The sequence below is a fragment of the Nerophis lumbriciformis genome, linkage group LG12, assembly GCF_033978685.3.
Source record: "Nerophis lumbriciformis linkage group LG12, RoL_Nlum_v2.1, whole genome shotgun sequence".
Lineage (NCBI taxonomy): Eukaryota > Metazoa > Chordata > Actinopteri > Syngnathiformes > Syngnathidae > Nerophis > Nerophis lumbriciformis.
In genome coordinates, this window is record NC_084559.2 from 33100480 (window position 1) to 33115211 (window position 14732).

General features: G+C 40.5%; 2 protein-coding genes across 4 annotated transcripts in view; one reads left to right on the forward strand and one right to left on the reverse strand.

The window, feature by feature from the left end:
• Positions 1-214: 214 nt before the first annotated feature.
• On the reverse strand, positions 215-12576 carry mvk (mevalonate kinase). Its single transcript, XM_061985797.1, has 10 exons — positions 12260-12576; positions 11946-12093; positions 9610-9754; positions 8273-8428; positions 4772-4875; positions 4568-4613; positions 4318-4408; positions 3683-3802; positions 2236-2389; positions 215-2057 (listed from the first exon to the last, which is right to left on the reverse strand). The coding sequence occupies exons 1-10, from the start codon at positions 12335-12337 to the stop codon at positions 1906-1908; spliced, it is 1194 nt and encodes a 397-aa protein (XP_061841781.1). The 5' UTR covers positions 12338-12576; the 3' UTR covers positions 215-1905.
• Positions 12577-12798: 222 nt separating this feature from the next.
• mmab (metabolism of cobalamin associated B) overlaps positions 12799-14732 on the forward strand; it is a 31126-nt gene continuing 29192 nt past the window's right edge. For all 3 annotated transcript variants that reach the window (XM_061986407.2, XM_061986408.2, XM_061986409.1), the window contains exons 1-3: positions 12799-12936; positions 13089-13147; positions 13220-13313. In XM_061986407.2, the coding sequence (XP_061842391.1) occupies positions 12833-12936; positions 13089-13147; positions 13220-13313 (257 nt within the window). In that variant the 5' untranslated portion in view covers positions 12799-12832. The remainder of the gene's footprint in view (positions 12937-13088; positions 13148-13219; positions 13314-14732) is intronic.

A 14732-nucleotide genomic window follows, 5' to 3' on the forward strand; every position in this document is an offset into this window, starting at 1 on the left:
AAAATGGGCTTTCAAGGACACTTCACTCTCCAATTCTGTTGCGACACTTATGCCTGTAATAGTTTAAAATTAAATCACAGTTCATGTAAGTATAGGGGAAACAATTATGTTTTGTTTAGATATGACAGACACACTGATTGATTGTGAAACATACTGTAAACATATTTATCATTACCTATGCAAAATATTATATTCACAAATGAAAATGGTCAAAGACAACACCACAAATAAAGGAATAAATTATCAAAATGAACAGACATGTTCATCTGCTTAGTTAAAAGTGTCATATGTAATAATTGCATGTCAAGTCATCATTAAATGGCCCTGATATGTCAAAAGGCATTAATAAATCATGTTCTTTTCCAATACCTTTATTACTGATAACAGTCGTTCAGCCGGGATATGCTCATATCAAAATTAGATTTACAGCCCCGAAATATTTTCATTGTTTTCATTTCGATGCCTCGCCCTCCACCGTTTAAACAATAGGAAAGTCTGTGAGTGTGTCACATCCAGGTTGCCAGTTACGCACCGCCATCTCCGTCAAGCTACTGCCACTGGTAAAGTTACTAAACATGTCAAACCTTAGTAAATCTAAAAGGCGTCGTTACAATTCTGAACTTATTCATGACAAAGCCAGGAACAAAACGAGGATTTGTATCGGGATGCCTTTGAAAGATGGAGACGATTGAATGCGGAGAATATTTTTTCATCGGACGCCAAACTTTCTAATTTCCTTCTTGATAGGTAAGTAAGGCATTACTTTGCCATCAAAGTAGGCCTATGCGATGTGTAATATATTATATATTAGGACTCCTCGATTGCCATTTGAAGTTCCTAGGAGTAGCACTCGGATTTGGCTGCGTATCTGGCAACCTCAGTCATGGAGAGTGGGAGGGGACTACAGAATTTTGACCGTGAAAGCAGTACCATTTCTGGCCACATTCCTATATCTGGCACCTTTAACTGGACAATCAGTTGTTAAAACCTCAGAAAATATAATTAAAGTTTTTAACTTCTCTCTTTAAAATTATTTTGTATCATAGTTTTAGTAGTATTTATTGTACTTGGTTTTGTTGTTTTTAATTAAAAAAGAAAATTCTGTTGCAACACTTTAGTCAGCACCGATTTTAGATGAGATTCCATTTAAACACCCAACTGATGGGACAACTTTGACAAGCGAGACTTTTTAAGTTTGTGTCATAAGAAAAGTGGGACATTTTCTTATGATTCTAACCCTTCTATAACAACAGAACATGTATGTATCTACTCAACGAGTGTTATTGACTGTTGGTTTCATTACGTGTAGTGGCAAATGGGGGTGGGGGTGCTCTACCTTAAATATGTTTCCTGTGCTGATTTGAAAGATAATGTACACGTCACTGCACATGTAATATATCACTATAGTGATGATTAAATTTGTTATAATTCCACGAGTGTTGGTTTCATTTTGCGCATGATTGTTGGGCACTTAAAAAAACATGACTGATGTTTCCTGGGGTGTGTGAAAGTCTGGACTGATTTTAACCAAAATGTACATGTCATTGTATGCATAGTATATCACAATAACAGAGGCATAAAGTCACCAAGTCAGCTATAGCTGATTTTTCTCGGCGTCCAATTGGACAAAATGTGTGTTTGCGTGTGGATAGAGACTTTTTTGAAACTTCACTCGTGTGAAATGAGGTCGTTTTAGCATTATTTAAAGTGTTCATGTGGACATGGTCTTAAACATCAGAAAATGTTTTTTGTCCAGTTATCAGTCAAGGAAATACATGATTGATGTTTTTTCCACTTTTGCCTTGCGTGAAAAGGTCCCTTTGTGCACTGTCGCAGTAGCGCACACCTCAGGTCTTGTGACTCTCTAATAGATTCCATTTGCACACCCATGACCACAGTTGAGAGTCAATAACGGTTTAAAATTCCTAAAACAGTATCCTTTACAGAGAGGGGAGAATGCGCCTGGACACCAGGCCCTCCAATACTTGTTTCCCAGCAGTCAAAGCCACAGTCTTTCAAGTCCTGAATTGTACTCTGGACTACAACGGACTCCGTTTCTAAAAAGAAAAGCAAGATATGACTGTAGATAGAGGGGGAATGAATATTATGATAGAGGTAGAAACAATAAGGAGGAACTGTTGGGAGCTATATTGTGTTTCAGGGACAAGAAGAGATTCTCTGCTCTGATATATTACTGGATCATAGCAAGTGTCTGGCATTGACCTGATTACTTACCTGGTCTAAGAAGAGTGATGCCACAGCCGCCTCCGCCTGCTCCGGTGAGCTTGCTGTGGAGACCTCTGGCGAGCGTGACCTGACACAGGGTGTCCAGGGTCGGGTGTCCCACCCCCATCACGTTCAGATGGTGCTGGTTGATGTCAATGAGTTCCTGCAAGTGCAATAGCAAACATGTCAAAGATAAAGCGTTTGATGGGGTGGTAGTGAAGAGATGTGTTTCATTAAATGATATTGACTTTTTAATGTTCTTATAGTGGAACCTCTAAATTTCAATGACCCATCAACAACCAAAGCTTCAGAGTTGAAACCACAATAATGCATGACATCCCACAAATGAAGGTGCGTATACTCAAAAGACGGTTAAGCCTCGGAGTGATTGGCTAGCTGCTATAACGTTTATATATATCACCTGAAAACACATCAATTGATTTGTTTTTAATTAGCCCCTTAACTCACCCAGCATGCAGCTATCCATCCATCCATTTTCTACCGCTTGTCCCTTATGTGGTCGCAGGGGGTGCTGGAGCCTATCCCAGCTGCACACGGGCGGAAGGCGGGGTACACCCTGGACAAGTCGACACCTCATCACAGGGCCAAGACAGACAACATTCACACTCACATTCACACACTAGGGCCACTTTAGTGTTGCCAATCAACATATCCCCAGGTGCATGTCTTTGAAGGTGGGAGGAAGCCGGAGTACCAGAAGGGAACCCACGCAGTCACGGGGAGAACATGCAAACTCTACACAGAAAGACCCTGAGCTCAGGGATCAAACCCAGGACCTTCTTATTGGGAGGCAAACATACTAACCCCTGTTTCATCATGCTGCCCATGCATGCATGCAGCTATACAATTATAAAATGATGTTGCTAGTAAATACACGATATGTCCAAATTTTTTCTGACACACCATGCAAATATGTTGACACACACACGCATAAGGCGAAGGGTTCTCTATTAATCATCTATCTCTGCAGCGCGTGCACGTACCGATCTCACAGCCGTGTGTGTATCTGTGTCAGTTTGCACATTGTTTTCAGACGTGCAAAGTAAAAGGCAAAAAGTGTTGATGAATCACATTGCGTGCGTTAATAAAAATTGCATCTTCTCCTCCCGGTTTTGTGGGCGTTTTGCTAATGAGCAAATATTTTGCATATTCATGAAGACAGAGACGCAAAATGGATTGCCCGCCTTATTCTGCTCACTTAACAGACACAATCCACTTAACACACGTTTAGTAGCTCAGCTTTGCGTGTGCTAATAAGTTTGAACGTGTTTTAGTACACACAAACTTTGAGTAAATCAGGCACAATGTATCAAAGCAGTCCGCTGCATCCTGACATGTTTCTGTATGTAGCCCTCGCTGGTTAAAATGTAGGGACACCCCTGGTTTAAATAAAGCAGCATCTTGTACTATAATGTGTATAAATGTGTATTCATACCTCCAAAACGTTGTAGTGCTCCCCTGTGATTGGCTCACTCGTCATTTCTAAAAGGACTTTCTCACAAGTGCAGGAAATGGCATCAACTGAGTCGAGCACAGGGTTCAAAATCAAAGGAAACTATAAGAAAGGGGAGGAAAGATACAGGTTATCATTGGCATTGACTTTAACAATACAGCGGTACCTCAACTTAAGAGTGTTTTAAGGTAAGAGATGTCTCTCCTCTATTAAATTGATTTCAAATGATTGTAATGGGAGACGTCAATTTAAGATACAAGTGTTTTGAGTTAAGAGCTCCATCACAGAAACAATTAAGCTCGTAAGTTGAGGTCCTACTGTAAAAGCTTTTTTTTCAAATATACTATGATGGATAGATACGTTGTATATAAACCTAATAAAAACAGCAGGTTAGACTATTACGGACAGATCACAACAATGTGCAGGCAAAAGTGTGCCCACCTGCTGCTGTCGCCAAGGCAACAACACACAGGGGTGCTGGCGAAAAGTTTAATTTCAATATTTTATAACGGCACTCAACGTCAGGCTCTGGAGTGTGTGCCATACAAATGCAATGCCTATTATATTAATTACAACATCAGCAGGTAAGACACGGGGGAAGAAAAAACATTTAGTACCTTGTTAATTTTGTCCTTCACCCTGGCGACAAGTACCTTAGTGCTACGCGGCACTTTGGTGTTAGTGAGAAGGATTCGCAATAAGGGCACCCTGGAAGAAAGGCAAAACACATCAGAGGCTTAAACTAAATGTGTTCTTCATGCAACCTGCTGATTCGAGAATTTAATCCCATCAACATTTATTTCCGCGACAAAAATATGTACTGTGATTTTATGAACCCACTCTGGGGAGCTTAATCAGCGTCGCTACCTGCTCAGTGGTATGATCCTTCCGGCCAAGAACCTCAGCATGCCACCTGCACAGAAAGAAATCAAAGTCATTAAAGAGATAATCATCTGATGATAATGAACAGCGATGGTGCACGCAATACTCCAGTGATTCCATTAAAGAGTGTCCATGGAGACAAAAGAAGTGTAACACAATAAGCAATATGTGCCATATGCCGGGCCTCACCCCACGTCCCTACAGCGTTGTCGACTCCAGAAGGATTACCGTGGATGATCATCTCGCCTTGAAAGGCCCAGCTGTTGATTAGCTCCAGGTCCTCCTGGCACCACCTGCAATTAATGACATCACAGCCTAAGCAAATCAAATAATACATTGTCATGGCTGTATTAAGACCAACAAATAGGAAAATAATAAAAAATAGCCCAAAAATATTGTTGAGATTTACAAGGTGGGATACTTATTTTGAATTACTTGTGTTTAACTTTAATAATTGATGGACATATATTTGATGTTTGGCGCAACCTGACCGGATCAGGAGGGGATAGAAAGAAAAAAAAAGCAGACAGAGGAGGGAATTATGTGTGCATGACATAGCGACAACAACAAAAACACAACATAACATTCAGTGTCTACAAATATGCTATCAGTACTCATAACAACAAATTAATGATATAAACAGTAAAAATACAGCACAGATATCATTACTACACTATAATTACCGGTATATTATTATTATAATATTAATAGTAATAACATTATGAACAAATAGTAATAGTATTTACATTTATGAGAACCATTACTATCACCTCAAATGAAGCAATGACAACAACAGCAGGGTCTTAGATAAATTAGTTAATTATTTGAGAAAAAGGGGTGGGGGGGAGAATAAAAATATATAGGTAGGTGAATTTCCCCGAAGTAGGGATGCCATTTATTTTATGATTTTGATCAATATTGTATGCATTTGAAGTCTTTATAAGCCCTCCACACAACTTTCACACTGGGGCTGCAACAATTAATATATTGAATTGATTAAATCAATTAGAAAAAATCTCCAATTTATATTCTGTTGCTTCGATTAATCGTTTGAGTGTTACTAATAAAGACTGATAAAATCCGGACCCCATGGAGTGCCCAAAACTTAAAATACGTGGACATAGTTTTCCGCAATGCCGCTGAAATAGAGCGCACGTAAGAGCTGTGATCTGGCAGCAAAAAACAGATTTTTTTCTTTCTTTAATAATACTAATGCACGCGTGTTGAAAGCAGAATTTAAATTTTGATTATGTGCATTTATTAAATAAGTTTGTTATTCAAATTACTTTTTTTTATAAAATATGCTAGTCTATAAAGTGTGTTTTATCTGATTACACAATTAATCGAACAAAATAATCGATAGATTACTCGATTACTAAAATATTGGATAGTTGCAGCCCTATGTCACACACACTTTAACATTTCCTATGCTCTTAAACCACTCTAAAACCTATGTAATTCTAACATGAAAACTTAAAATGGATACTCAAATCTAAATGTACTCAATGGTACTTTAAATTCTGCGAGCTGCGAGGTAACAGTACATTTATACATTCAATGTCACTCTACTATTATACAAGTAATAGGGGGTCCTCCTACATGCCTTAGAACAAGGGTGTCAAACTTGTTTTCATTGAGGGTCACATGACTCACATCGCAGTTACGGCTGCCCTCGGAGGGCCACTTGTATATGTAATAGAAATGTATAAGGATTCACCTCCTGATATTATTGCACAATTATCTATGCATTTGATTGTTATATTTTTTTTATGTAAAAATTATCTGTAGCTTTTACAGTACAAACATTGGCAGCTCGGTAGTCAGAATTTTACTGTAAAATGTATGGTGATTTTTTTTTTTACAGCATATTACTGTACATGGAAAAAGAGTACAAGTCTTTTTTACGGTAAAATTCTGGCAATTGAGGTACCAGTTTTCTACCATGAAATCTACGTTGTTTTTACAATGTGTTGTAAATTGAAAAATTGTACGACTGTTTTTTTACGTTAAAAAACAATCAACTCAACTGCCAGAATTTTGCCATAAAAATACAGAGTTGTACAATTTTTATGTTTACAGTAATGTGCTGTAAAAACTACCGTTAATTTTGCAGCAGTTCAGTAACCAGAATTTTACCGTAAAATCAATTGTCATTTTTACAGTGTACAATCTAATGGATAACTTGCTTTGAAACCATAAGTCAAGCAGATATCCAAGTCATTGATTCTCAAACTCTGGTACGTGTCGCACTAGTGGTCCGCGGGCTCCATCTAGTGGCACGCCAAAGAATCACTTATTTAAAGTACAGTGTTTTATCTTCCTATATTCAAACTGTGTGTATTACATATACTGCTGGGGGATCGAACCAGGAGCCCTCATGTTGCTGGCACAGCCACTCTACCACCAGAGCCCCGCCAGTATTTGTTGCATTATTAGATAGTGTTTAAGTTTAAAATATATGCAATTGCTTGCATTACATACTTTATTGACACTTTGTGGGTCTAAATCAGGGGATGTCGTTGTGAGTTTTGTGAAGAAGCCCTTTGAGACACTTGTGATTAAGGGCTATCTATATAAATACATTTTGATCGATTTATATTATTTCTAGGCTTTCGTGGGCCAAATGAAATGATGTGGCGGCACAGATTTGTCCCCTGGGCCTTGAGTTTGATAGCAGTGTCTTAGAACAGTGTTTTTCAACCTTTTTTGAGCCAAGGCACATTTTTTTCATTAAAAAAATACGGAGGCACACCACCAGCAGAAAAGGTTAAAAAAATAAACTCCACCAGGTTGTCGTGCCTTATTTTGAGTTTGTTGTTGTTTCCTGTGTGTATTGCTTTAGTTCCTGTCTTGCGCTGTTATTTTGGTGACCTTTCCTGTTTTGTTGGTGTTCTCCTGTAGCAGCTTCACGCCTTCCTTTGAGCGCTATTGCCCGCCCCTGCTTTGTTTTCGCAATCAAGACTATTTAAGTTGTGCGTACGCTATCCTTCTTTGTGGGGACATTGTTGATTGTCATGTCATGTACGGGATGTGCTTTGTGGACGGCGTATTTGCTCCACACGCTGTAAGTTTTTGCTGTCGTCCAGCATTCTGTTTTTGTAGACTTTGTAGCCAGTTCAGTTTTACTTTTGTTTTACATAGCCATCCCTATGCTTCAGTGCCTTTTCCTAGCGGGACTTGCCTTTTGTTGATTTTTGGTTTAAGCGTTACATACCTTTTTACCTGCACCCTGTCTCCCGCTGTGCTCTGCCTATTGGGATCACGACAAACCATCCTCGACGCGTTCCGACTTCTACAAAGCAATGAACTACCGGTACCTGCTGCCACCTACTGATATGGAGTATTACATGGTTACCCTGCCAAGCTCTACACAGCACAGGCACTAGACAACGGCACATTATTATGACTATTGATTTGCAAAAAATGTTTTTTGGACCAATTAGGTGAAGTTGCATAATTTCCCACGGCACACCAGGCAATATATCACGGCACAGTGGTTGAAAATCACTTTCTTAGAAGATCAAGTTTATTCAATTAATATATGGCGCCAGGTTAAAGATAACTTTCGTCTTTTGTCTCTACATGGTCGCGATTTTACAATTCTCCTTTGACCCGTTTATCAGAGAGTGCATTAATTATATTACACAGCAAATACAGTATGGACAGACCACTGTGAATAATGCACCGTACCTGGCAGTGTGGTCGCACTCTTTGAGAGGAGTGGGAATGGCTCCACTTGCGCAAAGCAGTGCTGCTGCTAAACACACAGAGTAGGCAGCACTCGAGCCCAGTCCTGCACCAGTGGGCAGCTCTGACCACACAGACACCGTCAAGCTTGGCAGCTCACTAACGTAGGAGGAAAAGAACATAACGTCTGTAAACAATATTGTCTTTTACATTACATTTCTACATACAATGTACTGTATAGCATGCATTTGAGATATATATTGACCAGTGCTACTCGATATTCATCTCTAAGGAAAGCTGCTTTTAAATGGATAGGAGAAAAGTAATTGTGCAGCTTTTGTCTCGTGGCGAAAATGCTTGTTGAAGGCACATGAATGCAGGTGGGAGGTTCGCATGTAATGAGGCAAACCTTGCCTTTTTTGGGCTGTTTAAAAATCATGCAACATGGAGTTTTACCAACACTTGGGAACATTGAAATCCATGAAAAAGACACTTTAAATTTAAAAAGGCCTTATGCATCCAGGCTGTGCTAGTGAAGTGAAGTGAATTATATTTATATAGCTCTTTTTCCCTAGAGACAAGGCACTTTACATAGTGAAAGCCATTATCCACATCTTTTAAGCTACATTTAAACCCGTGTGGGTGGCACTGGGTGAAAGGTGGGTAAAGTGTCTTGCCCAAGGACATGACAGTGACTAAGATGGCGTAGGCTGGAATCGAACCTGGAACCCTCAAGTTGCTGGCACAGCCACTCTACCATCTGAGCCACGCCGCCCCACAAGCTCGATGTGTCGTTACAGTGATGAAGGGTGTATATGCATGCTACAACAGCGTCTTCTTCCTGGCTGGATGTGAATAACATTGCGTAGATGAAACTTTGTTTCACCATTTAGTGTAGCAACTCTGGTGTTATTTGTGATGTAAAAAAGTTCTGTTAAGTACAAATGTTTGTGACGCCGAGACGCATCAGAAAGTCAGACAGCTGTTTGAGTCTGATGCGTGTGTGTGCTGAAGTCGGCGAGTAACATTTGACAGTTTGACATAAACTGTCAAAAATTCAACCGAATAAATTGATTAAAATTCATAAACGTTCTGTTTTTCTGCTTGCTCCATTCTTGTTGATCATATGTGTTCAATAAAGCGATTGTTGACCAGTCCTCATCCTTTTTAGCCTATTTTTATCATTCAAACACAGGTACCAATAGGCAAGAAAAGTTGGTTTTGCATAATATCCAAATTGCACAAGTCTAGCTATAATTAAACTACTCTTTAGGTTTCAGAAAAAAAGTGGCAGTTTGCAAACTTTGTGGGCTGAGGAGGTTTCATTTGACCGTGCTTACCTTCTAAACAGGGAAAGGTAGATGTAGAGAAACGCCAAGGTAGCCATGCTGCAAGTATCTAAGTTTCCGTTTGTTGCACCAACAAACTCACGCAGTCTTTTTACAAGTTCAGCATCGAGACGTTTCACCTCATCCTGCTGCCTGCCTGTTGAAATAATGATAGAATGACTGCACTGAAAAAAACACAACAGTATAACAGTCTTTACAAAAGAGACAGTAGTATAAATAATGCAGTTAAAGGGAACTGCATTTTTTTTTATTTTGCATATCATTCACAATCATTATGAGAAAAAACCCCACAAAAGTATTTTTTTCTTTTTTAGGATTTTAAAGATTAAAAGAACGCTCGCAAGTCGCGGCCAACATTGCAGCTAATGGACGTCACGGACGTCACCTACATTGCCCTCAACATCTTTTAAAACAACTTCAAAAACCTACATCAACTTTTATATACACGCTTTAAGTATATATATATATATATATATATATATATATATATATATATATATATATACACCGGTATATATATATATACATAATGTAGTAAAAGACACTTTCATAACAATATGTAACATGTACAATATTTACCGTATGTTGGTTATTTTCAAGCATGACGGGAACTTCTTTCCTGAGCACATTGATTTAATTGCTCATAGTAACGCACTTCCTACTTCCGTCAACAAACGCGCATGTTTTCTAACCATGACCAACTTCGTAAAAGATGTCGGAGATGACAAATGAAGATTCACAACCTTATCGTTTTGAACCTGAATATACGAAGAATGTACTGGTTAAAGAAGCTGAGCGAGCACAAAGACAGAGTGAAACGTTGAGAGACAGTGGCCGAGATATTTAGACGGACATGACTTGGTTGTGTAAATGTGGAACTTGGAGCCAAGCTATGCCAACAGAAATGGAGTGCTTCTGCTGCACTGACTGGCACACAATGTTATTAGAGATTAAAAGGCTTCTTGTATGTGGCGAGAATGACAAACACAGTCAAAGACAGTCTATCACAACGAAATAAACTGTTTGCACTAACAAATCCTGCAGTGGAAGAAACTTTTCTCCACCCACCCAAAATCTACTGGAAACGTCCCCATCGAGTAAGTCACTATAATATTGATCAAGATACATGCTTGTAAGTATAACTCATACATAGTTGAGCGATCTATGTACAAACAAAAGATAGAATTTGGGCTAATAATTTACAGATAATGTAATATGATTGTTTATGTTTTTCAGTCAGAATGATTGGTGTCCTTCGCATTGTGTTGTGCATTACAAACTCAAAAGATGCCGACACGGAAGCTAGCTTAATCTTGCAAAAGCTGTAGCAGTGTGTTACTATGCTAGAAACACAGTTCCTCAGCGGTCGCTCTTACAATAACAATGCCACTACAGCTCGGTTATTATACATGTTACGGAACGCAAATGAAGTATTGTTGGCGGATTTTGGATGCATTTTTAGAGTGATTTACAGGCAGAATTGATTGTTCCCAATAGCAGCATTGCTAGCCACCTAGAACGAGCCCTCCATCCATCCATTTTCTACCGCTTGTCCCTTTCGGGGGGGTCTCAGGGGGTGCTGGAGCCTATCTCAGATGCATTCGGGCAGAAGGCGGTGTACACCCTGGACAAGTCGCCACCTCATCGCAGGGCCAACACAGATAGACAGACAACATTCACACTCACATTCACACACTAGGGCCAATTTAGTGTTGCCAATCAACCTATCCACAGGTGCATGTCTTTGGAGGTGGGAGGAAGCCGGAGTACCCGGAGGGAACCCACGCAGTCACGGCAAGAACATGCAAACTCTACACAGAATGAGCTGATTATTACACATTTGAATGCAAAAAAATGTAATCTAAATATTCATATGGGTTGTCTTTTATAAGGATTGTAAACCTTATAAGGATTGTAAACCATCCATCCAATTTCTACCGCTTGTCCCATTCAGGGTCGCGGGGGGTGCTGGAGCCTATCTCAGCTGAATTGGGGCGGAAGGCGGGGTACACCCTGGACAAGTCGCCACCTCATTGCAGAGCCAACACCGATAGACAACATTCACACTCACATTCACACACTAGGGCCAATTTAGTGTTGCCAATCAACCTATCCACAGGTGCATGTCTTTGGAGGTGGGAGGAAGCCGGAGTACTCGGAGGGAACCCACGCAGTCACGGGACTGAACTCAGGACCTTCATGTTGTGAGGCACACGCACTAACCCCTGTAGCACCGTGCTGCTGGAATGTAAACGATAATTCAAAACAAAAGTGCAGTTCCCTTTTCAATGGTCTTTTTTTTTTTTTTTTTTTTGAGCATTCCTTACCACATGAATTCTGGGTAAGCCTCTTCAGCTCAGACACATCCCAGCAAAGGAAGGTGTCAATGTTGGGAAGGTTGATGCAAACTTTGCCAGTGGTGGTGGCTTTCAACTTCAAGTATGTTCTTAAATTTAAACTCACAGCAAGTGCAATCTGAAATGGATCAACAACAGCAAGTAAAATGTTAATGAAACCATAGTATTCGACAGCAAAACTATTGATTGTCAGTATTTCAACCATAGTATATTGTGGTGTAGTCATTCAGAAAATATAACGTTTTAAAAGCTTTGTTGGTTTGATTTGAGCGTGTGGCTTTTACCTTTCCGTGTACAACTGCGTGCTCTCCATGGAGAATTGCCTTCCCCGGAGCAGATACGAGGCTGTCATTGAAATTCATGTTTTTAAAAAAAAAAATACAAAAAGGGTCCAGAGAAACACAGCTAGATAACTTTGGCTAACTTCAGTCTTTCTCATTAGCTAGCTTGGCCAAAGGTAGCTAATGTTAATCCATTTGAAGCCGAATTACTAAATAGTTCTAACGCACAACTTTGAAGCGTTCATAGAGGCTCGACGAAAACGTAAAATATGTAAGGTAAAATTTAAATAAAAGTATATGTCCAGTGCGAGGTCGGACCGCCGTGGGCTGGAATGACGCAAAGCTCTAACATTGCTTTAAACACACAGCTGACATGCTGGGGGAGGGACCAAAACACACCAGCCAATCAGATACCGCTATTCTTTCCTCGTACGTCTTTCAGCGAATCAGCATTCGCGTTGCCTTCCAACCATCTGGTGAGTTGACCAATCGCGTGATTAAAAAAAACCCGCCCATGATCTACGGGAAGCTCGAAGGTCCAAATTAGTTAAAGTGGGACGATTCTCCAAAACAAACATGGCTGCGTTTGTTATCAAACCTTCTCTCCTTCACTGTGTTTTAAGGACTGTAAGGCAACTTAGAGTGCGACAGACAAGGGAAACGCCGTTCCTTTGGAGAAGGTTGTAGTATTTTAACTGATTTATTGTTAGAAAAAAAATCACGTAATGTTAAGCAGATGGTTACAGAAAGGCACGTGTCATTAGTAGACTGTGTTGTAGAATAGTGATTCTCTCTTTTTTTTTTTTAATAATATGTCATCCTCACGTTACAGCTACGCGTCTGATGGAGACAACAGAGTGCCCAAAATTTATACCAAAACAGGCGACAAAGGTTTTTTATTGCATCACATACCTCTTTTTTTATTGACGTGCTCATTGACATTTTATTGTATTCCTTGAAAAGGTTTCTCAAGCACATTCACTGGAGAAAGGAGACCAAAGGAAGATCACATTTTTGAAGCTTTGGGAAACACAGACGAACTGTCATCAGCTATAGGGTAAGAGCTTCTTTTCCAGTGGTTCTCAACTTCATTCACCAAGTAGCAGCTCATAAAACACTCGGCTCTCCAAGTACCACCATAATAACCCACAACAAAATACAGTTGTTTAGTAGGCCTAAGTATTCATTAAAACTAGGCAGAGGTTTTATTTAACAAGTGTAATCAATATTTTGGCCACACAGTTTGAACAGTAACACTGTGTTTGAATGATTAACTTAGTGATTATTTGGATTATAATCACTGTTCTATTTCAAGGCCACAATAATGCTATTTGATAACAGTAGAAGAGAAAGTCAAACACAAATACAAATAGACAGAGTAGATATTGAAAGGGTAAAAGAAAACACATTTTTGGATGTAATAATAGATTATAAAATGAACTGGAAATCTCATGTAAAAAAAATATACAACATAAAGTAGCAAGAAACACGTCATTAATGAATAAAGCAAAACATGTTCTAGACCAATTATCACTTCATATTCTTTACTTCTCACTAGTATTACCATATCTGAGTTCCATCCATCCATCTTCTTCCGCTTATCCGAGGTCGGGTCGCGGGGGCAGCAGCCTAAGCAGGGAAGCCCAGACTTCCCTCTCCCCAGCCACTTCGTCCAGCTCTTCCCGAGGGATCCCGAGGTGTTCCCAGGCCAGCCGGGAGACATAGTCTTCCCAACGTGTCCTGGGTCTTCCCCGTGGCCTCCTACCGGTCGGACGTGCCCTAAACACCTCCCTCGGGAGGCGTTCGGGTGGCATCCTGACCAGATGCCCGAACTACCTCATCTGGCTCCTCTCGATGTGGAGGAGCAGCGGCTTTACTTTGAGCTCTTCCCGGATGGCAGAGCTTCTCATCCTATCTCTAAGGGAGAGCCCCGCAACCCGGCGGAGGAAACTAATTTCGTCCGCTTGTAACCGTGATCTTGTCCTTTCGGTCATAACCCAAAGCTCATGACCATAGGTGAGGATGGGAACGTAGATCGACCGGTAAATTGAGAGCTTTGCCTTCAGGCTCAGCTCCTTCTTCACCACAACGGATCGATACAGCGTCCTCATTACTGAAGACGCCACACCGATTTGCCTGTCGATCTCACGATCCACTCTTCCCTCACTCGTGAACAAGACTCCGAGGTACTTGAACTCCTCCACTTGGGGCAGGGTCTCCTCCGCAACCCGGAGATGGCACTCCACCCTTTTACGGGCGAGAACCATGGACTCGGACTTGGAGGTGCTGATTCTCATCCCAGTCGCTTCACACTCGGCTGCGAACCGATCCTGTGAGAGCTGAAGATCCTGGCCAGATGAAGCCATCAGGACCACATCATCTGCAAAAAGCAGAGACCTAATCCTGCAGTCACCAAACCGGATCCCCTCAACGCCTTGACTGCGCCTAGAAATTCTGTCCATAAAAGTTATGAACA